The sequence below is a fragment of the Triturus cristatus genome, chromosome 1_1 (assembly GCF_964204655.1).
Source record: "Triturus cristatus chromosome 1_1, aTriCri1.1, whole genome shotgun sequence".
In the NCBI taxonomy this organism is placed as follows: Eukaryota; Metazoa; Chordata; class Amphibia; order Caudata; family Salamandridae; genus Triturus; species Triturus cristatus.
This window is the reverse complement of record NC_140579.1, coordinates 126,914,212-126,940,874: the sequence shown is the minus strand read 5'-3', so window position 1 is coordinate 126,940,874 and position 26,663 is coordinate 126,914,212. Positions and strand designations below refer to the sequence as shown.

At 52.5% G+C, this 26,663-nt stretch overlaps 1 protein-coding gene across 1 annotated transcript in view; it reads left to right on the top strand.

Annotated features, from left to right (window-relative positions):
- Nucleotides 1–26,663, top strand: part of LOC146869761 (antigen peptide transporter 2-like) — a 289,288-nt gene that overhangs the window by 186,449 nt on the left and 76,176 nt on the right. The window contains exon 9 of the mRNA XM_085614455.1: nt 21,376–21,549. Within this exon, the coding sequence (XP_085470581.1) occupies nt 21,376–21,549 (174 nt within the window). The remainder of the gene's footprint in view (nt 1–21,375; nt 21,550–26,663) is intronic.

Below are 26,663 nucleotides of genomic sequence, written 5' to 3'. Positions count from 1 at the left end.
GCATACACATGAGGAGGCATTCCTGGCTGCGGCTGACACCGCTCAAGCCTGAAGCGCAGCAGAAGATCGCCAATTTACCGTTCTCTGGCACAACGCTGTTCGGGTCGCATGCGGATGACGAGATGGCCCGCATGAAGGCTGAGGCGGAAACCCTGAAGGCGGTGGGGCTGGAGAGGCCCAAGGAGCAGAGGAGGTCCTTCCCATCCTCGGGCAGGCGCTACGCCAAGCAGAGAGGTCAAGGGCGTCAGTCGGGCCACCAACAACAGCCCCAGCAACAACAGCAGTTCCCAAGGCAGTCCTTTCAGAAGCGCCAGAGGGGCAGAGGACAGCATCAGTCCTCGTCGGGGAACAAAGGCCCGGCCGGGTCGAAGCCCTGAAAAGTTACTTCCCCCTCATCCGTTACCCGCTCCGGTGGGGGGAAGTATTCAACACTACCTGGCAGAGTGGAGGACAATAACGCAGGACAAGTGGGTGCTGAATATTGTTTGCAATGGTTACTGTCTTCGTTTCACCAGCCCGCCTCCACAGATTCCACCAGTGCGCTCCTCCTACATGGTGAGGGAGCTCCAGCGGGAGGCGGACGTTCTGTTAAAAAAGAGGGCGATAGAAGCGGTTCCTTTGAAGCAAAAAGGAAGAGGTCTCTACTCACGGTTCTTTCTCGTAAGAAAAAAGGACAAGAACGAGTTCAGGCCTATTCTGGATCTGCGTCAAGCAAACAAGTGGATCCGCAGAGAAAAGTTCCGTATGTTGTCCCTGCATCAGATTTACCCTCAGTTGCATCGAGGAGACTGGCTGTGCGCCATAGATCTGCAGGACGCTTACTTTCATGTGCCGATCGCACCAAAGCATCGCAAGTTCCTGAGGTTTCTGGTAGGCAACAACCATTACCAGTATTCAGTACTCCCGTTTGGCCTGAAGTCTGCACCACGGACGTTCTCCAAGTGCATGGCAGTGGTCGCGGCACACCTGCGGAAGACCAAGGTGTTTGTGTATCCATACCTGGACGATTGGTTGATCAAAGCGTCCACTTACCAGGAAGCCCAGTGCCAATTCAACAGGACGGCGGCTTTGCTTCATCGACTGGGGCTGCACATCAACATGACAAAGTCAGTGCCGGTCCCTGTGCAGTGTCTCCAGTACTTGGGGGCTTCGGTCAATACTTTGACCGCAAGCGTGTGTCCTTCGGAGGAGAGACGCTTATCGATCCGTGGGAAGGCTCGGCATCTCATCTCAGCCCGCTCTTCTACGGTGAGGACGGTGTCTTCCTTACTGGGGTCGATGGCTTCTTGCATCTTTCTCACCCCCAATGCACATCTGCATATGAGGCCCCTACAGGAATGTCTGGAGGATCAATGGGACCAGAGGCGGGGGCGTTGGGAGGACAAGATCCAGTTGTCTCAACACGCTCGGCAGTCTCTGAAATGGTGGTGTGCCCCAGGGAATGTCTGCAAGGGGACTCCTTTTCACAAGGATATTCCGGTCCAGACCATAGTGACCGATGCGTCTCTCCAGGGCTGGGGAGCGCATTCGGGCCCTCTTCAGATTCAGGGGATATGGTCACAGATGGAGACGACTTACCATATCAACTTTTTGGAACTCAGAGTGGTACACTTGGCCTTGAAGGCGTTCCATCCCTCCTTCAGGACGAACTCCCTGCTGGTTCAGACGGACAATACTACGACCATGTATTACCTCAACAAGCAGGGGGGCTCACGTTCACGCACCCTGTCTCGGGAGGCACAGGCGATCTGGAACTGGCTGGTGGCCAGGAACCTGACGATCACGGCGACCCATCTGCCGGGGGTGCAGAATGCCCAAGCAGACGCGCTCAGCAGGCTCGTTCAAGAGAACCACGAGTGGGTGCTAAACGACGACGTGCTAAGAGACGTCTTCGCAGAGTGGGGCACTCCGGATATAGATCTGTTCGCTACGGCAGAAAACAGCAAATGCCGCGACTTCGCGTCCAGGTACTACCAACCAGGGACGCTGGGGAATGCCCTATGGATCAGCTGGTCCAACAGCTTTCTCTACGCCTTTCCACCCATTCCCCTGATCCCGGCGGTGCTGATCAAGCTGTCGCAATCCAGAGCCAGAATGATCCTGATTGCTCCGGAGTGGCCGAGGCAATGGTGGTTCACCGACCTTCTTCACCGGTCTGTTCTGCCACACAGACGCCTGCCGTGTCGGCCGGACCTTCTCACGAAGTTCGGAGGACAGATGGTTCACCCCAATCTCTCGTCCTTGAGTTTGGCAGCATGGCTTCTGAGCTAGTACAGTATGGACACTTGAACCTACCTCAGGACTGTATGGAGATCTTGAAAGAGGCGAAGAGACCGTCTACGAGGACTTCTTACGCCTATAAGTGGAAGAGATTCTGCTTATGGTGCAAGGCAAAGGACTTTGACCCTACATCCTGTAAAGAAGATGTTATTTTGCCTTATCTGCTGCAGTTAGCTCAATCTGGGCTTAATTTTCAGTCTATTAAGGTTCATCTCGCAGCTCTGACTGCGTATAGGAAAGGCCCTTCTCAAACCTCATTTTTTCAAATCCCTGTGATTAAGGATTTTTTGGAGGGTTTGCGTAAGGTGTTTCCCCCTGTTAGAAGACCTTCTCCGCCATGGGAATTGAATGTGGTGTTATCTAGATTGATGAGGGAGCCTTTTGAGCCTATCCATAAGGCTTCGTTGCAGCATTTGTCTTGGAAGGCTGCCTTCCTTGTGGCCATTACATCGGCCAGGAGGGTGAGTGAGTTTCAGGCTCTGTGTTGTCAAGAGCCGTATACTGTTTTCCATGCTTCTAAAGTAGTGATGCGTACCCATCCTAAATTTTTGCCTAAGGTGATATCAGATTTCCATGTAAATCAAATGATAACTTTGCCTACGTTTTTTCAGCATCCTTCCTCTCCGGCGGAGAGGTCTCTGCATTCACTTGATGTACGTAGGGTACTGAAATTCTACCTGGATTAGACAAAAGATATCCGCAGGTCGGATCAACTGTTTGTTAATTATGGTTCGGTAAGAACTGGTTTAGCTACCTCAAAACAGTCCATTTCCAGATGGATTGTTTCCTGTATTCAGCTTTGTTACCAAAAAGCTAATAAAACATTGGGGGGTAAGCCTACGGCACATTCGACTAGAGGCAAGGCTGCTACTACAGCTTTGCTTAGGAATGTTCCCATTGCTGACATTTGTAAGGCTGCCACCTGGAAGTCAGTCCATACGTTTACGAAGCATTACTGCCTGGATTCTGATGCTAGGGCAGATGCGCAGGTTGGACAGGCTTCGCTGAGGAATTTGTTTGCACAGTGATTTGTTGGTGGTTGGGCTTACTCCACCGGTGCTTGTTGGTTGGGATGGGCTTCCCATTCTATTCATAGATTATGACTATACACAGAGATCCCCTACTACAGAAGGAGTAGTTTCTTACCTGTAACTCCAGTTCTGTAGTAGGGGTATCTCTGTTATAGTCATAAGCGACCCTCCCTCCTCCCCGGTGGAGTAACCTGATAGTATCAGGCCTGTTGTTATACACCTTCAAAAAGAACTGAAAGTAACTTGTGTTGGCTGTGCATCCTGGGATACCGGGGGTCTCTGGAGAGTTTCTTAAAGGCACGGTATCCCTTTAGCAGACAGATAATGACAGCCTATAGGGCTTGTCTCTCCACCCCTTCCTCTCTATTGTTTAAAGGGATTTTGGTGAAGGGAGTGTGTGGTAATAAAGGAGGATGTCAGATGTGAATAAAAATGACATTTAAACTTTATTTTGGCTTTTGTGTTCACTTCAGAGGAAGTGCTGGCCAGTGCAGCCTTGTTGTGATTAGGCTGTATTATTTTGTCTGTCTCTTAAGTGTCTTTGCAGGTTTGCAAATGCGGGACAGCTTAAGAGATATTTTTGATTGCTCCGGGGTCCCCGCACATGGGCGGGGATTATTCATAGATTATGACTATAACAGAGATACCCCTACTACAGAACTGGAGTTACAGGTAAGAAACTACTCCTTCCTGTGCCCCCTCTTCTAAACCCATGTACCCCGGTGTTCCTGTGTCCTCTCCTGTAAACCCATGTACCCCAGTGTTCCTGTGCCCTCTCCTCTAAACCCATGTACCCCAGTGTTCCTGTGTCCCCTCTTCTAAACCCATGTACCCCAGTGTCCCTGTGTCCTCGCCTCTGAACCCATGTACCCCAGTGTTCCTGTGTCCTCGCCTCTAAACCCATGTACCCCAGTGTTCCTGTGTCCTCTCCTCTAAACCCATGTACCCCAGTGTTCCTGTGACCCCTCCTCTAAACCTATGTACCCCGCTGTTCTTGTGTCCTCTCTTCTAAACCCATGTACCACAGTGTTCCTGTGTCCCCTCTTCTAAACCCATGTACCCCAGTGTTCCTGTGTCCTCACCTCTAAACCCATGTACCCCAGTGTTCCTGTCTCCCCACCTCTAAACCCATGTACCCCTGTGTTCCTGTGTTGCTGCATCTAAACCCATGTACCCCAGTATTCCTGTGTCCACACCTCTAAGCCCATGTACCCCTGTGTTCCTGTGTATTCTCCTGTAAACCCATGTACCCCAGTGTTCCTGTGACCCCCTTCTCTAAACCCATGTACCCTAGTGTTCCTGTGCCCCCTCTTCTAAACCCATGTACCCCAGTGTTCCTGTGACCCCTCCCCTAAACCCATGTACCCCAGTGTTCCTGTGTCCTCTCCTGTAAACCCATGTACCCCAGTGTTCCTGTGTCCTCTCCTCTACACCCATGCACCCCAGTGTTCCTGTGTCCCCTCTTCTAAACCCATGTACCCCAGTGTCCCTGTGTCCTCGCCTCTGAACCCATGTACCTCAGTGTTCCTGTGTCCTCGCCTCTAAACCCATGTACCCGAGTGTTCCTGTGTCCTCTCCTCTAAACCCATGTACCCTAGTTTTCCTGTGCCCCCTCTTCTAAACCCATGTACCCCAGTGTTCCTGTGACCCCTCCTCTAAACCCATGTGTGAGAAGTTGGCCTGATGTATGATGTCACTAGTTATAGTGTACACCTTATATCAGTCCAAATACCCTTATGGTGATTGGTTGTAAAGTCAACCTTATAGACCAGCTATCCTAGTGGTAGCATGGACAAGAGCAGTCTTAGGCTAAACTCTGAATGGCATGTGAAGCCAGCTGTGATACCATATATAATCCCTTGAATACCAAATGAAAGGACACCACAACAGATATATATATAAAATAAAGTGTATTTATTCTAAGCAAACCCTCAGCACTCTTTATGAGTTTAGAGGTAAGTACAACACAGTCTTATTAATGCATACAGTAAGTCACACAGGTAAGTAATACAGTTAGGCCCTAGGGGCCACGCAAACCATATACTAAGTAAGTGGTATAAGAACCACTGTCACGGAAATAGAATAGGCCTAGGCCTAGGGAATCGCTGGGGCTACACTACACTAGCGTTAGGTAGGAAGTGGGAGGCCCACGGGATTCGTGTGCAGAGTGGAAACACTCACGCGTAATGCGTAAAAGTCAATAGCAATGTTACAGTTTAGAAATAGATAGATTTAGGACACTTCCGGAGTAGCTAGGAAGTTGAGACTTGAAACCTAGACACTAGGATAGTCACTATCCTGATGAGCACCGGAGTACCCAAGTTACCTAGCCCACAGGCTGCGGGTGCATAGGGGTGAAGATGCGTCGTTTTCGTCGTCGACTCCTATGGATGCCTGAAGAAAGATGCTGACAGGCAGTCAGTGAAGAGTGTCCGGTGGATCCCAAGGCTGGGATCAAGAAGAGAAGAAACCTGCAAGCAGAGGGGACAGAGTCAAGGTCACTAGCCAGTGACCACGTGGAACCAGGAAGGAACCAGGCGATGTCGTGAAGAGTTGCAGGTGAAGGTGAAGCTTGTCGCTGCAGCCAGGAGGACCAGGAAGCGTCGAGGACGACCAGGACCAGGAGGCGAGCTGTCCCACGAAGGCTCTTGCTGTCGGCGGCGTCGAAGTTGGACTAGGACTTACCAAGCCTTGGCAAGCGGAACCCACGAAGAACAAGGGACTTGCTTCTGGTGCAGACCAGGAAGGTCTGGGGTGCTTCTTCTTTGCAGAGAAGCGGGAGCCAGTCTGGAGGAGCCAAACCAGCGCAGAAGATTTCAGGGAGCGTCGTCACAGAGGCCACTAGCCAGCGGGCAAGCAACCGGACAGACGCGGCAAGCAGGAAAATGCTGAAGGGCCCCACGCAGGACTCGTGGAGTGTGGGGGGCTGGTCTTCGGTGCAGATGGTGCTTGGGGTTGGGGCTTCTCAATCCCCGGTGCACAACTTCGAGGGTACCTCAGAAGCTGCGCTGTAAGTTACTAGCCACTTTTCCCAGGTAGCCGGTCCCACGTCGCTCGTCGCCTCCACGGATCTCAGCTCTGCTGCAGATGTGGATGAGGGTCGGAGAAGTCTGGAAATCAAGGCTCTGGTCGGGCTCTGCAGTCGGTTCCTCGTCGAACGTTTCACAAAGCAAAGGGTAGTCACTTGATGGTGCCTGTTTGCACAGGGTAGCCACTCCTTGGCTACAAGGGAGATTCTTCAGTCTTCTTCTTTCGTCGAATGTCGAAGGTCCAGAGTTTCTGTTCAGTTTTGCAGGTTCAGGATAATCTAAAGTCTTGAGGCCCAACTCCCACTCTTATACTAATCTGGGGGGCTGGGATACCTGCTAGGTCACGCCTTATGGGTGGGACCTGGGAGGGGGTGGTTACACCCACTTCCCTTTGTCCAGTTTCGCGCCAGAGCTGGGGCTGGAGTGCCCCAGCGCCGGTTTGAACTGGACTATGCAAGGAACACCTTGTGTGCCCCAGGCATGTCTCATTCCTTTCAGCCCACCCTGCCCCAATACACTAAAGGCTGTCTGGGGAGGTGCTAGCACCTCCCCAAGCAGGAAACCTATTGTCCAGGCCTCCCTGGCTGGGATCACTCCCAGCTGCAGGAGGTCAGACTTGTGTCTGTGGCAGCAGCATCCATTTTGTGATGCTGAGGCTTTGGTTAGAGTTAAACAGCAAAGTAGGATTTTAACATGTCTCTCCCTCTAGAAGGGAGGAATAATATCCTCATCACCAGAAATGGAATGGGGGTATTATTCCAAAGTGTTAGACACCTTACACGACATGTTTTGATAAAGCCAAACCATAGTTACCATAACCGTTTAAGATTATAAGGCACTTTAAGAGTATATGGTAGGCTATATCATAGAACAGCTATAAGGACATGGTTCCGAAAGCTGCAGACAGGCTCAGCTCATGCTAGAGCACCATCTCACATGTTACCAAGCACTCTGCCTCCAGGATTGTTAAGGCCTGCCATAGGAGTGACTGATAGGTACACATGTGTCTATATATAAGGGTAGATATAGGCATACTATATCTAAGCAAGGGGTGATTACACGACCTTGCCCCAGCTGAGTGATCAGCCAGTTGTGTCTGATTGGAAGGCCAGACCAGGGGTGGCATAATACATGCTGCAGCCCCTGGGAGGCCTAGGGTACACCTATGCCCTGGGTACCTAGGGTACACTGTACAGGGTCCAATAAGGTGATCCTTACCAATTGGTTATGTACCTAGGGTACACGGAGTCCATTTTAAAGAGAGAGCAGACAGCCTGAGACCCTGAATGGCAGGATCTCAGGACAACTAAGTCGAAAAACCAGCTAGACACTAGGCAAAAAGTTGGGGGTAACCATAGTCAGATATCCACCTTCCTACACCATGTACCCCAGTGTTCCTGTGCCCCCTCTTCTAAACCCATGTACCCCAGCGTTCCTGTGACCCCTCCTCTAAACCCATGTACCCCAGTGTTCCTGTGACCCCTCTTCTAAACCCATGTACCCCAGAGTTCCTGTATCCCCGCCTCTAAACCCATGTACCCCAGTGTTCCTGTGTCCTCTCCTGTAAACCCATGTACCCCAGTGTTCCTGTGTCCTCGCCTCTAAACCGATGTACCCCAGTGTCCCCGCCTCTAAACCCATGTACCCCAGTGTTCCTGTGTCCTCTCCTCTAAACCCATGTACCCTAGTGTTCCTGTGCCCCCTCCTCTAAACCCATGTACCCCAGTGTTCCTGTGACCCCTCCTCTAAACCCATGTACCCCAGTGTTCCTGTGACCCCTCTTCTAAACCCATGTACCCCAGTGTTCCTGTGTCCCCGCCTCTAAACCCATGTACCCCAGTGTTCCTGTGTCCTCTCCTCTAAACCCATGTATCCTAGTGTTCCTGTGTCCGCACCTCTAAATCCATGTACCCCAGTGTTCCTGTGTCCCTCCCTCTAAGCCCATGTACCCCAGTGTTCCTGTGTCCCCTCTTCTAAACCATGTACCCCAGTGTTCCTGTGTCCCCGCCTCTAAACCCATGTACCCCAGTGTTCCTGTGACCCCTCCTCTATATCCATGTACCCAGCTGTTCCTGTGTCCCCTCTTCTAAACCCATGTATCCCAGTGTTCCTGTGTCCCCTATTTTAAACCCATGTACCCCAGTGTTCCTGTGTCCTCGCCTCTAAACCCTAAAACCCCAGTGTTCCTGTCTCCCCGCCTCTAAACCCATGTACCCCTGTGTTCCTGTGTTGCCGCATCTAAACCCATGTACCCCAGTGTTCCTGTGTCCCCGCCTCTAAGCCCATGTACCCCAGTGTTCCTGTGTATTCTCCTGTAAACCCATGTACCCCAGTGTTCCTGTGACCCCTCCTCTAAAGCCATGTGCCCTAGTGTTCCTGTGCCCCCTCTTCTAAACCCATGTACCCCAGTGTTCCTGTGACCCCTCCTCTAAACCCATGTACCCCAGTGTTCCTGTGTCCTCTCCTCTAAACCCATGTATCCTAGTGTTCCTGTGTCCGCACCTCTAAATCCATGTACCCCAGTGTTCCTGTGTCCCTCCCTCCAAGCCCATGTACCCCAGTGTTCCGATGTCCTCTCTAAACCCATGTACCCTAGTGTTCCTGTGCCCCCTCTTCTAAACCCATGTACCCCAGTGTTCCTGTTACCCCTCCTCTAAACCCATGTACCCCAGTGTTCCTGTGTCCCCGCCTCTAAGCCCAGGTACCCCAGTGTTCCTGTGTCCTCTCCTGTAAACCCATGTACCCCAGTGTTCCTGTGCCCTCTCCTCTAAACCCATGCACACCAGTGTTCCTGTGTCCCCTCTTTTAAACCCATGTACCCCAGTGTTCCTGTGTCCTCGCCTCTAAACCCATGTACCCCAGTGTCCTCGCCTCTAAACTCATGTACCCCAGTGTTCCTGTGTCGCCACATCTAAACCCATGTACCCCAGTGTTCCGGTGTCCCCGCCTCTAAGCCCATGTACCCCAGTGTTCCTGTGTCCTCTCCTCTAAGCCCATGTACCCCAGTGTTCCTGTGTCCTCTCCTCTAAACCCATGTACCCCAGTGTTCCTGTGACCCCTCCTCTAAAGCTATGTACCCCGCTGTTCCAGTGTCCCCTCTTCTAAACCCATGTACCCCAGTGTTCCTGTGTCCCCTCTTCTAAACCCATGTACCCCAGTGTTCCTGTCTCCCCGCCTCTAAACCCATGTACCCCAGTGTTCCTGTCTCCCCGCCTCTAAACCCATGTACCCCTGTGTTCCTGTGTTGCCGCATCTAAACCCATGTACCCCAGTGTTCCTGTGTCCCCGCCTTTAAGCCCATGTACCCCAGTGTTCCTGTGTATTCTCCTGTAAACCCATGTACCACAGTGTTCCTGTGACCCCTTCTCTAAACTCATGTACCCTAGTGTTCTGTAGTAGGGGATCTCTGTGTATAGTCATAATCTAATGAATAGTCCCGCCCATTTGCGTAGACCCCGGAGCAATAAAAATAATCTCTTAAGTTGTCAAGCCATGCAGACCTGCATCTACACTTAAGAGAGGATTCAAAGACAGATAATGCAGCCTATATCCACAGGCTACACTGTCCAGTACTTCAACTAGAAAATTCCACCAACATCCACAAACAGCACTGCCTGCCCAGCTTTTTCCACAGAGAAAAACCTGCCTCTACCAGCAAAAGCCCCTGGAATGATAGAGAGGGAGGAATGGACAGACAAGCCCCATAGGCTGCCATCATGTGGCTCAGAACAGGATACTGTGCCTTTAAGAAAACTTTCCAGAACTTTTCCAGTATCCCAGAATGCACAGCAGGTCCCTTTTACTTTCAGTTCTTTTTTCCGGCTCCTGCTAGCAGGACCCTGGAGCATTGAGCTCTCCCTTTTCAAGGGTTTATTTGGATTTGTTCACTTTTCAAGTGCTTATTAAGTACCTTGTTGCCTTCCTTCTTGTGGGTGCTCTGTGTTGTCAACATGCATGGCTTGTTTGACAAGTGCCCAGAGTGTGAGAGAAAGAAGGCCAAGTCGGACCCACACAGGGTGTGCATCGTCTGCCTTCCACAGTCCCATGTTCCAGAGGAGTGTGACATTTGCCAATCTTTCTCAGCCAGGACCCTGAGAGAAAGGATGAAGATCAGGCTCCAAGGCCTGGAGGACAAAAGCCAGAGGGCACAAGGTGGGTCAGGACAGGCGGATTCTGCCCATGCTGAGGCCCCTGGGGAGTTCCCCAGGGGCAGGAAGCCCAGCAAACGTCCCCATTCTCCATCGATTGCGTCGACTACGGCGTCGAGGGGGATGGCTGCAGTCTGTTCACCGTCTCCCCAGGGTTCTGGGGAGAAACGGCGTCGACGTCGAGGGAGCTGAGCAGTCCGCTGTCGACGGCATCATCTTCGTCGGCGCCGTCGACTTCTCCCTCGAGTCATCGGCGTCGAGAACAGTCCCGGCGTAGGCGCTCACCGTCGAGGCGAGGTCGCCGTTCGCCGTCGGCTAAGAGGAGAAGGTCACCGTCGAGGGGATCCCCGACGTCGAGGACCTGTCACAGGCGTTCGCCGTCGAGGAGGCGTTCGCCGTCGAGGAGGCGTTCATCGACACCGAGGCAGCGCAGGAGGAGTCCTGATGCCAGGAGTCCTGATGCCAGGAGTCCCTCGGGGTCACAAAGGAAGAGAACGGAGTCACCGGGCTCGGTGTACTCAGTGGTGTATACACCTCCTAAGCCTAGGTCGCCACCCTTTCCTCCTTTGCCAAGGGAGCCCTCACCACGGATCCCTACGCCACCGCCACCACCTCCTCCTCCTCTTCCTCCTCCCCCTCCTCCTCTTCCTCCTCCTCCTCCTCCTCCTCCTCCTCATACCATTCCGCCTCACACACCGTCGGGCCCACCTGTGGCCCCGCCACGGTCGGTGTCGTTGCCTAGGTATCCGACGCCGCCAAAGAGGACTCCGAGACCGCGGCACCAGGTTGAGCCACCGTCGCCTGCGCGGCCGGCTGAGCGGCCAAAGCCAAACAGATCGCGCTCCCGCTCCGGACGGAGAGGAAGATCACGGAGCTGTGGACGGTCGTCATCGACATCTGGACGACGCTGCAAGAGGCACAGAGCCAGATCCCGCACTCAATCGTCTGCCAGGGACTACTCGCCGACGCTGTCGGACTCGCCAGGGACGGGAGTATCGCCTGTCGACGATATAGTCTCCTTCCAGGAGGTGCTACTGAGGGGTGCGGCTAAGCTAGGGATCACGGTGACGGTGCCAACACCTACGACGTCCGTGATCTTCGATACGCTGCACAAGAAGCACCTGCCTCGCCCCCTGCTGCCACTAGTGCCGGGATTGGTGGAGCCCGCTACGGAGTTGTTCCTCACTCCAGCGGTGACGAAGCCAGCCCCCTCGAGGCTCCTGAAGAAGTATCGGGCGCCGGAATCGGACCCGACCTTTCTGAGGATGGACCCGAAACCGGACTCGGTCATTGTGACGGCGGCAAGGAAGCAGCATGCTACCACTCCTTCCTCGACAGTGCCGCCTGATAAGGATAGCCGTTGGCTAGACTCGGCAGGCAAAAAGGTCTGTGGGACGGCTTCTACCACCGTGAAGGCGGCAAGTGCCGGGGCTCTGTTGGGGCGCTACGACCGTGCCCTATGGGAGTCTCTCCAGCAGTACGCGGAGCTGCTGCCTCGCGACAAGAAGGAGGACTTTCTAGAGACTTTGCGTGAGGGGATGCTGGTGTCGAATCAGATTATCAGCGCGGCGGCAGATGTGTCTCTGTTAGCGGCACATGCATATTGTCATGGCATCAACCAACGGCGTCACGCTTGGCTTCGCCTTACCTCACTCAAGCCGGAGGCACAACAAAGAGTGGCCAACCTGCCTTTCTCGGGAGAAACCCTGTTCGGCAAGCATTCGTACGACGAAATGGCCCGCATGAAGACGGAGGCAGAGACCCTGACGGCTGTCGGGTTAGAGAAGCCTGAGAAGAAAAAGCGCCCGTTCCAGAGACGGTTCGGGGCTGCAGGCAGAGGGCGTGGGCAGGCCTCGGGACAGCAGCAAACACCGCAGCAGCAGCAGTTCCGGAAACCCTTCCAGAAGCGCCAGAAGGGTAGAGGAGGCCAGCAGTCCGCTACAGCGACCAAGGGCCCGGCTGGGTCTCGGCCCTGAACGATTACTTCCCCTGCAACCGTTACCCACTCCAGTGGGGGGAAGCGTTCAATCTTTTCTGGCAGAGTGGAGAAAAATTACTCAGGACAAGTGGGTGCTGAATATTGTTTGCAATGGATACAGTCTTCGGTTCATCAGCCCGCCTCCAACGATTCCGCCGGTAAGCTCACAGTATCAACTGCGAGAGCTCGAGGCGGAGGCAGACATCCTGTTGAGGAAAAAGGCGGTGGAAGACGTACCTCTGTCTCAAAGGGGAAGAGGTCTGTACTCTCGGTTCTTCCTGGTTCGCAAGAAGGACAAGAACGAGTTCAGGCCCATTCTGGATTTGCGGCAAGCAAACAAATGGTTTCGCAGAGAGAAATTCCGCATGCTATCGTTGCATCAGATTTACCCTCAACTGCAACGGGGAGACTGGCTCTGTGCCATAGACCTACAGGATGCGTACTTCCATGTGCCCATTGCACAGAAGTACAGGAAGTTCCTGCGATTCCAAGTCGGCGCCAATCATTATCAATACACAGTACTGCCATTTGGGCTAAAGTCTGCGCCCAGGACCTTCTCGAAGTGCATGGCAGTGGTAGCTGCACACCTGCGGAGTAACAAGGTGTTTGTCTACCCGTACCTGGACGATTGGTTGATCAAGGCCTTCTCCTTCTCGGAGGCACAAGCGCACTTCCAGAAGACGTGTGTTCTCTTGAACAAGCTGAGGTTGCACGTCAACATGTCTAAGTCTCTCCCGACTCCGGTCCAGTGCATACAGTACTTGGGGGGCCTCCATCAATACGCTGTCGGCAAGCGTGTCTCCTTCGGAGGAGAGACGGTTATCACTCCTTCGGAAGGCTCAGGCTCTTATGACCGCTCCATCGACGACAGTGAGGAAGGTGTCTTCGCTGCTGGGATCGATGACCTCGTGTATCTTCCTCACGCCTCACGCACGGTTGCACATGAGACCACTGCAGGAGTGCTTGGAGGATCAGTGGGATCAGAGGACAGGTTCTTGGGACGACAAGATACGGCTGTCTCTGCATGCTCTTCAGTCGCTGAAGTGGTGGTGTTCGGCGGAAAATCTCCTCAGGGGGGTTCCCTTCCACAAGGACATTCCCACGACGAGTATCGTGATGGATGCGTCTCTCCAAGGCTGGGGAGCGCATTCCGGAGACTTACAGATACAAGGAAAGTGGTCCCCGTTGGAGTCGACGTACCACATCAATTTCCTGGAACTCAGAGCCGTTTACTTGGCATTGAAGGCCTTCCATCCATCCTTCCAGACCAACTCGCTGCTTGTACAGACGGACAATACAACCACGATGTATTACCTCAACAAGCAGGGGGGGTCGAGATCACGCACTCTGTCGCAAGAGGCGCAGTCGATCTGGCACTGGCTTCTGGCTCGAGGACTGACGAATACGGCCACGCATCTGCCAGGTGTGCAGAATGTTCAGGCGGACGTCTTCGCAATGTGGGGGACTCCAGACGTAGATCTGTTCGCCACCGCCGAAAACAGCAAATGCCGAGACTTCGCATCCAGGTACTACCAGCGGGGGACGCTGGGGAATGCCATATGGATCGACTGGTCGGACAGCTTTCTGTACGCTTTTCCACCCATTCCCCTGATTCCGGCGGTGCTCATCAAGCTGTCCCAGTCCGGGGCGTGGATGATCCTGATTGCCCTGGAATGGCCCAGACAGTGGTGGTTCACGGACCTGCTTCACCGGTCTCTCCTTCCTCACATACGGCTGCCGTGCAGACCGGACCTTCTCACGAAGTTCGGAGGGCAGTTGGTGCACCCCAACCTCTCGTCTTTGAGTTTGGCGGCATGGCTCCTGAGATAGTGCAATATGGCCATTTGAATCTACCAGCAGATTGTATGGATATACTGAAGGAGGCTAAGCGACCTTCCACTAGGACGTCCTAAGCTTACAAGTGGAAGAGATTCTGCATCTGGTGCAAGTCCAAGTACTTTGACCCGACGACATGTAAGGAAGATGTCATCCTTCCGTACCTTTTGCATTTGGTGCAGTCTGGCCTTAATTTCCATTCCATTAAGGTTCATCTCGCTGCTTTGACTGCTTACAGGAAATGTCCTTCACAGACTTCCTTCTTTCAGATCCCTGTGATCAAGGATTTTTTGGAAGGCTTGAAGAAAGTGTTCCCTCCTGTCAGACTTCCCTCGCCTTCCTGGGAATTGAATGTGGTGCTGTCCAGATTGATGAAGGAGCCTTTTGAACCTATTCACAAGGCTTCTTTGCAGCACCTGTCTTGGAAGGCGGTGTTCCTCGTGGCCATTACATCGGCCCGCAGGGTGAGTGAACTTCAGGCGTTGTGTTGCCAAGAACCTTATACGGTCTTTCATGCTGCTAAGGTTGTTATGCGTACTCACCCTAAATTTCTTTCTAAGGTTATATCTGATTTTCATGTCAACCAGACCATAACTTTACCTACGTTTTTTCAGAATCCCTCTTCTCCAGCGGAAAGGTCTCTACATTCCCTGGACGATAGGAGGGTGTTGAAGTTTTATCTTGATAAGACCAAAGATATTCGTAGGTCAGACCAATTGTTTGTCAATTATGGATCAGTCAGGACCGGTCTTGCTACCTCCAAACAGTCCATCTCTCGGTGGATTGTGTCCTGTATACAATTGTGTTACCAAAAGGCTAATAAGACCTTAGGGGGTAAACCTAAGGCTCATTTCACCAGGGGCAAAGCTGCCCCGACTGCTTTGCTGCGTAATGGTCCGATTGCAGAAATCTGCAAGGCGGCCACTTGGAGGTCGGTCCATACCTTTGCTGAGCATTACTGTCTGGACACGGCTGCCAGGGCAGATGCTCAGGTTGGGCAGGCTTCGCTGCGAAATTTGTTCGCACAGTAGTGGTATTATTTTGTAGTCTTCTCCACCGCCTTTTGGTGTGGGGATGGGCTTGCCATTCTATTCACTAGATTATGACTATACACAGAGATCCCCTACTACAGAAGGAGTAGTTTCTTTTCTGTAACTCCAGTTCTGTAGTAGGGGTATCTCTGTTATAGTCATAAGCGCCCGCCCTCCTCCCCGGTGGAGAGATCAATGTTAATGTAAGGAATGCTACAGGTCTGGCGTGTTACGCCTTCAAAAAGAACTGAAAGTAAAAGGGACCTGCTGTGCATTCTGGGATACTGGAAAAGTTCTGGAAAGTTTTCTTAAAGGCACAGTATCCTGTTCTGAGCCACATAATGGCAGCCTATGGGGCTTGTCTGTCCATTCCTCCCTCTCTATCATTCCAGAGGCTTTTGCTGGTAGAGGCAGGTTTTTCTCTGTGGAAAAAGCTGGGCAGGCAGTGCTGTTTGTGGATGTTGGTGGAATTTTCTAGTTGAAGTACTGGACAGTGTAGCCTGTGGATATAGGCTGCATTATCTGTCTTTGAATCCTCTCTTAAGTGTAGATGCAGGTCTGCATGGCTTGACAATTTAAGAAATTATTTTTATTGCTCCGGGGTCCACGCACATGGGCGGGACTATTCACTAGATTATGACTATAACAGAGATACACCTACTACAGAACTGGAGTTACAGAAAAGAAACTACTCCTTCCTGTGCCCCCTCTTCTAAACCCATGTACCCCAGTGTTCCTGTGTCCTCTCCTGTAAACCCATGTACCCCAGTGTTCCTGTACCCTCTCCTCTAAACCCATGCACCCCAGTGTTCCTGTGTCCCCTCTTCTAAACCCATGTACCCCAGTGTTCCTGTGTCCTCGCCTCTGAACCCATGTACCCCAGTGTTCCTGTGTTCTCGCCTCTAAACCCATATACCCCAGTGTTCCTGTCTCCCCGCCTCTAAACCCATGTACCCCTGTGTTCCTGTGTTGCCGCATCTAAACCCATGTACCCCAGTGTTCCTGTGTCCCCGCCTCTAAGCCCATGTACCCCAGTGTTCCTGTGTATTCTCCTGTAAACCCATGTACCCCAGTGTTCCTGTGACCCCTCCTCTAAACCCATGTACCCCAGTGTTCCTGTGTCCTCTCCTGTAAACCCATGTACCCCAGTGTTCCTGTGCCCTCTCCTGTAAACCCAGGTACCCCAGTGTTCCTGTGCCCTCTCCTCTAAACCCATGCACACCAGTGTTCCTGTGTCCCCTCTTCTAAACCCATGTACCCCAGTGTTCCTGTGTCCTCGCCTCTAAACCCATGTACCCCAGTGTCCTCGCCTCTAAACTCATGTACCCCAGTGTTCCTGTGTCGCCGCATCTAAACCCATGTACCCCAGTGTTCCTGTGTCCCCGCCTCTAAGCCCATGTACCCCAGTGTTCCTGTGTATTCTCCTGTAAACCCATGTACCCCAGTGTTCCTATGACCCCTTCTCTAAACTCATGTACCCTAGTGTTCCTGTGCCCCCTCTTCTAAACCCATGTACCCCAGTGTTCCTGTGACCCCTCCTCTAAACCCATGTACCCCAGTGTTCCTGTGTCCTCTCCTGTAAACCCATGTACCCCAGTGTTCCTGTACCCTCTCCTCTAAACCCATGTACCCCAGTGTTCCTGTGTCCTCGCCTCTAAACCCATGTACCCCAGTGTTCCTGTGTTCTCGCCTCTAAACCCATGTACCCCAGTGTCCCCGCCTCTAAACCCACGTACCCCAGTGTTCCTGTGTCCTCTCCTCTAAACCCATGTACCCTAGTGTTCCTGTGCCCCCTCTTCTAAACCCATTTACCCCAGTGTTCCTGTGACCCCTCCTCTAAACCCATGTACCCCAGTGTTCCTGTATCCCCACCTCTAAACCCATGTACCCCAGTGTTCCTGTGTCCTCTCCTGTAAACCCATGTACCCCAGTGTTCCTGTGTCCTCGCCTCTAACCCAATGTACCCCAGTGTCCCCGCCTCTAAACCCATGTACCCCAGTGTTCCTGTGTCCTCTCCTCTAAACCCATGTACCCCAGAGTTCCTGTATCCCCACCTCTAAACCCATGTACCCCAGTGTTCCTGTGTCCTCGCCTCTAAACCAATGTACCCCAGTGTCCCCGCCTCTAAACCCATGTACCCCAGTGTTTCTGTGTCCTCGCCTCTAAACCAATGTACCCCAGTGTCCCCGCCTCTAAACCAATGTACCCCAGTGTCCCCGCCTCTAAACCCATGTTCCCCAGTGTTCCTGTGACCCTCCTCTAAACCCATGTACCCCAGTGTTCCTGTGACCCCTCTTCTAAACCCATGTCCCCTAGTGTTCCTGTATCCCCGTCTCTAAACTCATGTACCCTAGTGTTCCTGTGCCCCCTCTTCTAAACCCATGTACCCCAGTGTTCCTGTGACCCCTCCTCTAAACCCATGTACCCCAGTGTTCCTGTGTCCTCTCCTGTAAACCCATGTACCCCAGTGTTCCTGTACCCTCTCCTCTAAACCCATGTACCCCAGTGTTCCTGTGTCCTCGCCTCTAAACCCATGTACCCCAGTGTTCCTGTGTTCTCGCCTCTAAACCCATGTACCCCAGTGTCCCCGCCTCTAAACCCACGTACCCCAGTGTTCCTGTGTCCTCTCCTCTAAACCCATGTACCCTAGTGTTCCTGTGCCCCCTCTTCTAAACCCATTTACCCCAGTGTTCCTGTGACCCCTCCTCTAAACCCATGTACCCCAGTGTTCCTGTATCCCCACCTCTAAACCCATGTACCCCAGTGTTCCTGTGTCCTCTCCTGTAAACCCATGTACCCCAGTGTTCCTGTGTCCTCGCCTCTAACCCAATGTACCCCAGTGTCCCCGCCTCTAAACCCATGTACCCCAGTGTTCCTGTGTCCTCTCCTCTAAACCCATGTACCCCAGAGTTCCTGTATCCCCACCTCTAAACCCATGTACCCCAGTGTTCCTGTGTCCTCGCCTCTAAACCAATGTACCCCAGTGTCCCCGCCTCTAAACCCATGTACCCCAGTGTTTCTGTGTCCTCGCCTCTAAACCAATGTACCCCAGTGTCCCCGCCTCTAAACCAATGTACCCCAGTGTCCCCGCCTCTAAACCCATGTTCCCCAGTGTTCCTGTGACCCTCCTCTAAACCCATGTACCCCAGTGTTCCTGTGACCCCTCTTCTAAACCCATGTCCCCTAGTGTTCCTGTATCCCCGTCTCTAAACACATGTACCCTAGTGGTCCTGTGCCCCCTCTTCTAAACCCATGTACCCCAGTGTTCCTGTATCCTCGCCTCTAAATCGATGTATCCCAGTGTTCCTGTGACCCCTCCTCTAAACCGATGTACCCCAGTGTTCCTGTGTCCTCTCCTGTAAACCCATGTACCCCAGTGTTCCTGTGCCCCCTCTTCTAAACCCATGTACCCCAGTGTTCCTGTGTCCTCGCCTCTAAACCCATGTACCCCAGTGTTCCTGTCTCCCCGCCTCTAAACCCTTGTGCCCCTGTGTTCCTGTGTTGCCGCATCTAATCCTATGTACCCCAGTATTCCTGTGACCCGCCTCTAAGCCCATGTACCCCAGTGTTCCTGTGTATTCTCCTGTAAACCCATGTACCCCAGTGTTCCTGTGACCCCTTCTCTAAACTCATGTGCCCTAGTGTTCCTGTGCCCCCTCTTCTAAACCCATGTACCCCAGTGTTCCTATGACCCCTCCTGTAAACCCATTTACCCCAGTGTTCCTGTGTCCTCTCCTGTAAACCCATGTACCCCAGTGTTCCTGTGCCCTCTCCTCTAAACCCATGCACCCCAGTGTTCCTGTGTCCCCTCTTCTAAACCCATGTACCCCAGTGTTCCTGTGTCCTCGCCTCTGAACCCATGTACCCCAGTGTTCCTGTGTCCTCGCCTCTAAACCCATGTACCCCAGTGTCCCCACGTACCCCAGTGTTCCTGTGTCCTCTCCTCTAAACCCATGTACCCTAGTGTTCCTGTGCCCCCTCTTCTAAACCCTTTTACCCCAGTGTTCCTGTGACCCCTCCTCTAAACCCATGTACCCCAGTGTTCCTGTGCCCCCTCTTCTAAACCCATGTACCCCAGCGTTCCTGTGACCCCTCCTCTAAACCCATGTACCCCAGTGTTCTTGTGACCCCTCTTCTAAACCCATGTACCCCAGAGTTCCTGTATCCCCGCCTCTAAACCCATGTACCCCAGTGTTCCTGTGTCCTCTCCTGTAAACCCATGTACCCCACTGTTCCTGTGTCCTCGCCTCTAAACCAATGTACCCCAGTGTCCCCGCCTCTAAACCCATGTACCCCAGTGTTCCTGTGTCCTCTCCTCTAAACCCATGTACCCTAGTGTTCCTGTGCCCCCTCTTCTAAACCCATGTACCCCAGTGTTCCTGTGACCCCTCCTCTAAACCCATGTACCCCAGTGTTCCTGTGACCCCTCTTCTAAACCCATGTACCCTAGTGTTCCTGTATCCCCGCCTCTAAACACATGTACCCAAGTGTTCCTGTGCCCCCTCTTCTAAACCCATGTACCCCAGTGTTCCTGTATCCTCGCCTCTAAATCGATGTACCCCAGTGTTCCTGTGACCCCTCCTCTAATCCGATGTACCCCAGTGTTCCTGTGTCCTCTCCTGTAAACCCATGTACCCCAGTGTTCCTGTGCCCCCTCTTCTAAACCCATGTACCCCAGTGTTCCTGTGTCCCCGCCTCTAAACCCATGCACCCCAGTGTTCCTGTGTCCTCTCCTCTAAACCCATGTACCCTAGTGTTCCTGTGTCTGCACCTCTAAATCCATGTACCCCAGTGTTCCTGTGTCCCTCCCTCTAAGCCCATGTACCCCAGTGTTCCTGTGTCCTCTCTAAACCCATGTACCCTGGTGTTCCTGTTCCCCCTCTTCTAAACCCATGTACCCCAGTGTTCCTGTACCCCCTCCTCTAAACCCATGTACCCCAGTGTTCCTGTGCCCCCTCTTCTAAACCCATGTACCCCATTGTTCCTGTGACCCCTCCTCTAAACCCATGTACCCCAGTGTCCCTGTGCCCCCTGGTTTGATAAATCTAGAGTAACACCGCGCAAATCGCTGCGTTGCGTTACTCTGCTCCAGGGAAGGACACCTTCCGTGGTCCTCCATATATTGATAAATCTAGAGTAACACAGCGCAAATCGCTGCGTTGCGTTACTCTGCTCTAGGGAAGGACACCTTCCGTGGTCCTGCATATATTGATAAATCTAGAGTAACACCGCGCAAATGGCTGTGTTGCGTTCCTCTGCCCCTGGGAAGGCATCCCATGAGTTGAGCGCTGGTGTTCCCCTGCATCCACCCTTGGATTTTGGCGCATTCCCAGATTTACCATTAGTGGTAGACCTGGCAATGCGTCTAAAGGCTGCGCTTCCCAGGTGAGGTATAAAAGGGAGAAATATCTTTCTTTCTCCTCGTTGTTTCCTCTTTCTACTTGTGCTGTATTATGCAGTACACACAGAAAGAGGAAAATGGCTCTCTGGATTGATTTTGTGCAGGAAGGTCTCCCTTTCGGCACAAAAAATACTCTGCCTACAACGCAGGCACCGTTGCACCATGACACGAGGTGCCTGCATTGGCACGAGGCAGCCAAATGTGCACCATGAACTAGGAAAGGGCAGGAGGGCTCTGTCTATTGTTACATATAGCGTATTCTTGCAGCGCTGCAAGGTGACTTGCTTCTGTGCTGCACAACATGAACAAATGATAAATAAGGGCCTGCGTATCTGGTCCAGCAGGAATGTGACCCCAATATTGCCCATAAACGGCCCTAGAACTCAAAAAAAGACCCCACATTATGATTTTGGAATATCCCAGAAAGTGAGGTTGAGGGTGGAGTCTTATATTAGTCAAACCTCCAAGTACCTCTGGAAGCAACCATTTCTGTAAATGTTTGAGATTGTAAACCTGAGGCCGACCTGCAGCTCTGGTGAAGTACTGAAACTGCTCATATGTAGACTCAGATGTTTAGTGTTGGAGGGATCCAGTCCTGTCCTTCGTGTTACTGACTGATTCTGTCCGTCTCTTCTTGTCAGGATGTCTCTTTTGAGCTGAAGTCTGGTAAAATCACAGCTCTGGTGGGACCTTCGGGCGGAGGAAAGACCACATGTGTATCTCTACTGCAGCGATTCTATGAACCACAGGCTGGGGAGATCCTGCTGGATGGACAACCGATTGACCAGTACGACCACAAGTACCTCCATTCAAAGGTAACAAGTTGGATGTATCTTGTGCAGGAGGACATATTCTCAGGTGGATTCCAGGGTTAAAGGAAGTTTAGGAACCTTAACTAGACCATCCCAGCCGGTGCCTGTAAAGGAGCCAGATATGGGCTGACCAGCATATGTCCTACCAGAACCACACCTTCGTAGGGTCCATCTGTGGGTATAAGGAACCTGATCTAGACACATCAAGCCTTACTAGCGCATCACGGCCACACTTAAAGCTAATATACTTCGTTTCCCATTAGACCCACCTTTGTTCACACCACTGGAAACATTGATAACAGCCAGACAGCTAGAAAGTTGGTGACAACCTTCTCAATAACTACTCAGACTGAGGCCCCTATAACAGTCACAAACTCTAAGGTGAAATAGGACAGTGCTCTACACACACAGTAAAAGGACAAGAAATGGGAATTCTGCTGCATGCAAACGGCTCGCCCAACATCTAGCTGTAGACTCCGCATAATCCATTTGAAATATTTGCATATGCTGTATTACACTGTGTGAGTCTATGCAAAATGAGATTACAAACTCTCTACATGCGCACGATGCGGGGAGCTGGAATCGGACTTTGTACATTGCCCCTCATACCTCGATGCTGGAGGGAAGTGATGGGGTCGCTATCTACTATAGTGAGTGAGGACATGCTAATGGATCCAAAATTGCACAACTGGTATGAGCAGCACCTATTGCAGAGGAGACCAGGAAAGTGATGACCCTTGCGCTACTGTTAGATAAACACCAGGGCCCGTATTTACGGGGATTTGGCGTAGGGCAGCGCGGCAAGTCACCTTGCTGCGCTGCCCTACATCAAAGTGAAAGTACAGGAATACACTGTATTTATCCAATACAGTGCATTCCTGTCCTTTCCCTCTGCACTGGCGCCATTTTGGCTGCCTAGCACCAACACCGGCACCCTTGCACCATGGTGCAAGGGTGTTGGTGTTGGCGGCAGGGTTCGAGGCATGTGGGCTGCTGAATTCATATCTGTGCATAGATCGCCGCCTAGTGTTGGTCCGGATGATTGCACATTGTTGTCCTGGAAGAGTCTTTGAAGTATCACGAGATAGGTGGCTCCTCCCCTGGACTACAGTGCGCATGGGCATCCTCTCCATCCTCAGATTGTTTTTTTCCGCCATTGGGTTCGGATGTGCTTATCTTAGCTCAGGTTAGGAAAACTTTATGTTCGAGGCATATGAGCTGCAGATTGTACACTTAGCATAGGTCGCCATCTGGTGTTGGGCCCGGATGTTTGCAGTTTGTTTTTCTTCTTGGACAGTCTTTGGAAGTCACGAGTTTGGTGACTCCTCCTTCGGTCCGTACTGCGCATGGGCTTCGGCTCCATCCTCAGATTGTTTTTTTCCGCCATCGGGCTCGGATGTGATACTTCGTGCTCCGGCTTCGAACTTCTACGGTTCCAGCCTCGACGGAAAATCCTCGATTCTTCGAGTTCCTTCATCATCTTCATCTCTCGAAGCGGCACTTTTCTCCATCCCGTACATCGACACCGGCCTTCGGGCCCTCCGCGACTCCAGGCCCGGCCGATGGAAAGGACTCCGTTCAAAAAGTGCCCAAAATGTGGGTCTAAATTTCCCCACACCGACCTCCATCAGGTGTGTAACCTTTGCCTCTCTCCGGAACACGAGGCTAGAGACTGCCCCGCCTGCAAGTCTTTTCGATCGAAGAAGACCATCCGAGATCGAAGAGCTCGACGCACCATGGCGCACTCATCCTCGGCAGCTCCACCGGACATCTTCGGAGACGACGCCGAAGCTTCGGGGCAAACACACACCGAGCAGGAGGAAGACGTCGTCAGCGCTTCCGAGGCCGACGACTCCGACGTGGAGGACGTTACACCAGCGCAGCGGGCCGTGAGTACTATGCCCCCTCCCACCCCCGCGCCGAAAACCAAAGAGACTCAGGTTCCTCCCTCGCCTGCCGGCCTGGGCAAAACCAAAACCAAAACTTCGATCACCCCACCTTCGGGCCCGGTGTCGAAGCACCCAAAGTCTCATGGCAGCTCGGGATCGAGCCAGCCGACACCCGGTGCCGAAAAACAGCATCCGGCACCGAAGACTGCAAAATCCAGCTTGACTCCGAAACCACCGGTGCCGAAGCCTGGACACTCGGTGCCGACCAAACACAAACACAAATCTGTCGGCGCCGACGCTCCGGCGCCGAAACATCATTCGACGCCGAAACACCCGGAGACCTCAAAAAAGCATGGCGCACACAGACCATCGAAACCCCCGGTTCCGAAATCACCGGTGCCGACAGACGACTCGACACCGTTGGCTCTGTTTACACCAGACCCTTTACAAAAGACTTTGTCCAAAGATCCAAAGACTGGGCTTTTGACTTTAACTACCAAGAAAAGACGCCTTGATGCTCCGGCTCCTCCTCCTCCACCCAAAAGGAAGGACTCTGCTACTTCTCCCCTCAGAGTGCCCTCCCCACCACCGCCTCCCCTACCCACTCCACCTCCTCCACCGCCTCCACCTCACAGGTCTCCGCCACCTTTACCTCACTACGATCCGGCCCCATCCCCAGATCCGGATGATGGGGATCCGGACAATTACCCGGCGGACGCCCCAATGGATCCCACTCCACCAGGGACCCCAGATCCATGGGAGGATTACAATAACCCTGATATACCCAATGTACCTCAGGACGACCTATACCCATTAAGGCCGTCTCCTCCAGAGGACTCCTTAGGGTTTCATCATTTAGTGCAGAGAGCAGCACACTACCATGGGGTGGACATGCACAGTGAACCAGTAGAAGAAGACTTCCTACTGGATACATTTGATATACAAGACAAATCTACTTCCATTTTACCCATGCTTAAGGGTGTCACCAAGCACGCTACAGAGGTGTTCAAAGACCCTGTCAGAGCCAGAGTACTGAACCCTAGAATAGAGAAGAAGTACAAGGCGGCACCCACAGACCCTGCTTACATCAAGGGCCCTGCTCCCCTAGATTCCCTAGTTGTCTCCACAGCTAGAAAGCGGGCTAACTCCCAATCCTCAGGAGATGCCCCACCGCCAGACAAAGAATCCAAACTTCTGGACGCGTCTGGTAAACGCACCGCCTCCCAAGCTGAAAACATGTGGCGCATTGCAAACACACAAGCACTGCTTGCGCGATATGATAGAGCACACTATGACGAACTAGAGGCTCTTATGCAGCACCTTCCAGAAAAATACAAGCACAAGGCTCATGACCTTATACAGGAGGGTAAACTAATCACAAACACCTCCATTAAGTGTGCCCTCGATGCAGCCGACACTGCTTCTAGGGCCATAAATACCAGTGTCCTGCTTCGCCGCCACGCCTGGCTCAGGATCTCAGGGTTCAAACCTGAAGTCCAGGCATCCATACTCAATCACCCCTTTGACCAGGAAACACTCTTTGGGCCAAAGGTAGACGAAGCGCTCGAAAAGATGAAGAAAGACACAGACACAGCAAAGTCTATGGGGGCACTCCAAACACAAGCCTCCAAACGTTCCTTTCGACGCTCGTCCTTTCGTGGCACAGGTAGAGGCTCCTCCACCGATAACGCCTCTACCTCCTACAAGTCCCCTCCTCAAAATACCTTTTCAAAGGGCAATCAGAGAGGTGGTTACAGGGGTAACAACAATAAGGGCAGGGGCAAAACCAACAACACCCGTTCTGCCACCCCCCCCGCACAATGACTCCCCTCCGCTCCCCCCAGACCATTCCACTCCGGTCGGGGGCAGACTACAAAACTTTATCCACGTATGGGAGTCCATAACATCGGACAAATGGGTGACCCAAATTATTCGGTCAGGGTACTGTCTAGAGCTAACATCTACCCCACCCAATATCCCACCAAGGCACCGTCCAATGTCTCAAGAACATTCCACACTGCTCAAACAAGAGGTACTTTCACTCCTGCAAAAACATGCTATAGAGCAGGTCCCCGTCAACCAACGAAATCTAGGGGTCTACTCTCTATATTTCTTAATACCAAAGAGAGACGAGACCCTCAGACCCATTCTGGACCTCCGGCCTCTAAATGCCTACATACACTCAGACCATTTTCACATGGTCACTCTACAACAAGTCCTCCCACTCCTCTGCCAGGGAGACTTTCTCACAACCTTGGATCTGAAAGACGCATACTTTCACATTCCAATACACCCCTCTCACAGGAAATACCTCAGGTTCGTGGTGGACGGGCAACATTACCAATTCACGGTTCTCCCCTTCGGGGTCACCACCGCACCACGGGTGTTTACCAAATGCCTAGCAGTAGTAGCAGCACACCTCAGACGTCAACATATTCACGTCTTCCCTTACCTAGACGACTGGCTGATAAAAGCCGCGTCCTACGACCAATGTGTGCAGCATACAAACAGCACCATCCAACTGCTCCACCAGCTAGGCTTCACGGTGAACTACCAAAAGTCCCACCTCATACCATCTCACACAAAGCAATACCTCGGGGCCACTATAGACACCTCCAAGGGTATTGCCTATCCAAACTCAGCCAGAATCACAAGCATTCAAGCCTTACGCAAAACATTCCTTCCTCAGCACTCTCTTCCAGCAAGAGTGTTTATGAAGCTCATAGGAATGATGGCGTCTTGCATTTTCATAGTGCCCCATGCAAGACTCCACATGCGTCCACTTCAAGAGTGCCTAGAACAACAGTGGAACCAGGCCCAGGGTCAGCTGACGGATCTGGTGTTGGTGGACGGCCGCACACATCACTCTCTGCAGTTGTGGAACACCACAAACCTTTCCAAAGGGCGGCCGTTCCTGGACCCGGTTCCTCAAGTGACTCTAACAGCGGACGCATCGCTCTCCGGCTGGGGAGCGCACCTTCTACACCTCACCATGCAAGGTCTATGGACGCCACAGCAAAAATCGCTCCACATCAACCATCTGGAGCTCTTGGCGATCTTTCTAGCCCTAAAATCTTTCCAAAAACAGATTTCGGGCAAAGCAGTCCTCATTCGCACAGACAATATGACTGCAATGTATTATATCCAAAAACAGGGGGGGACACACTCTCCCCAGCTTAGCCCAGAGCATATGGAGATGGGCAATTCCTCAAAACACCTTTCTCCTGG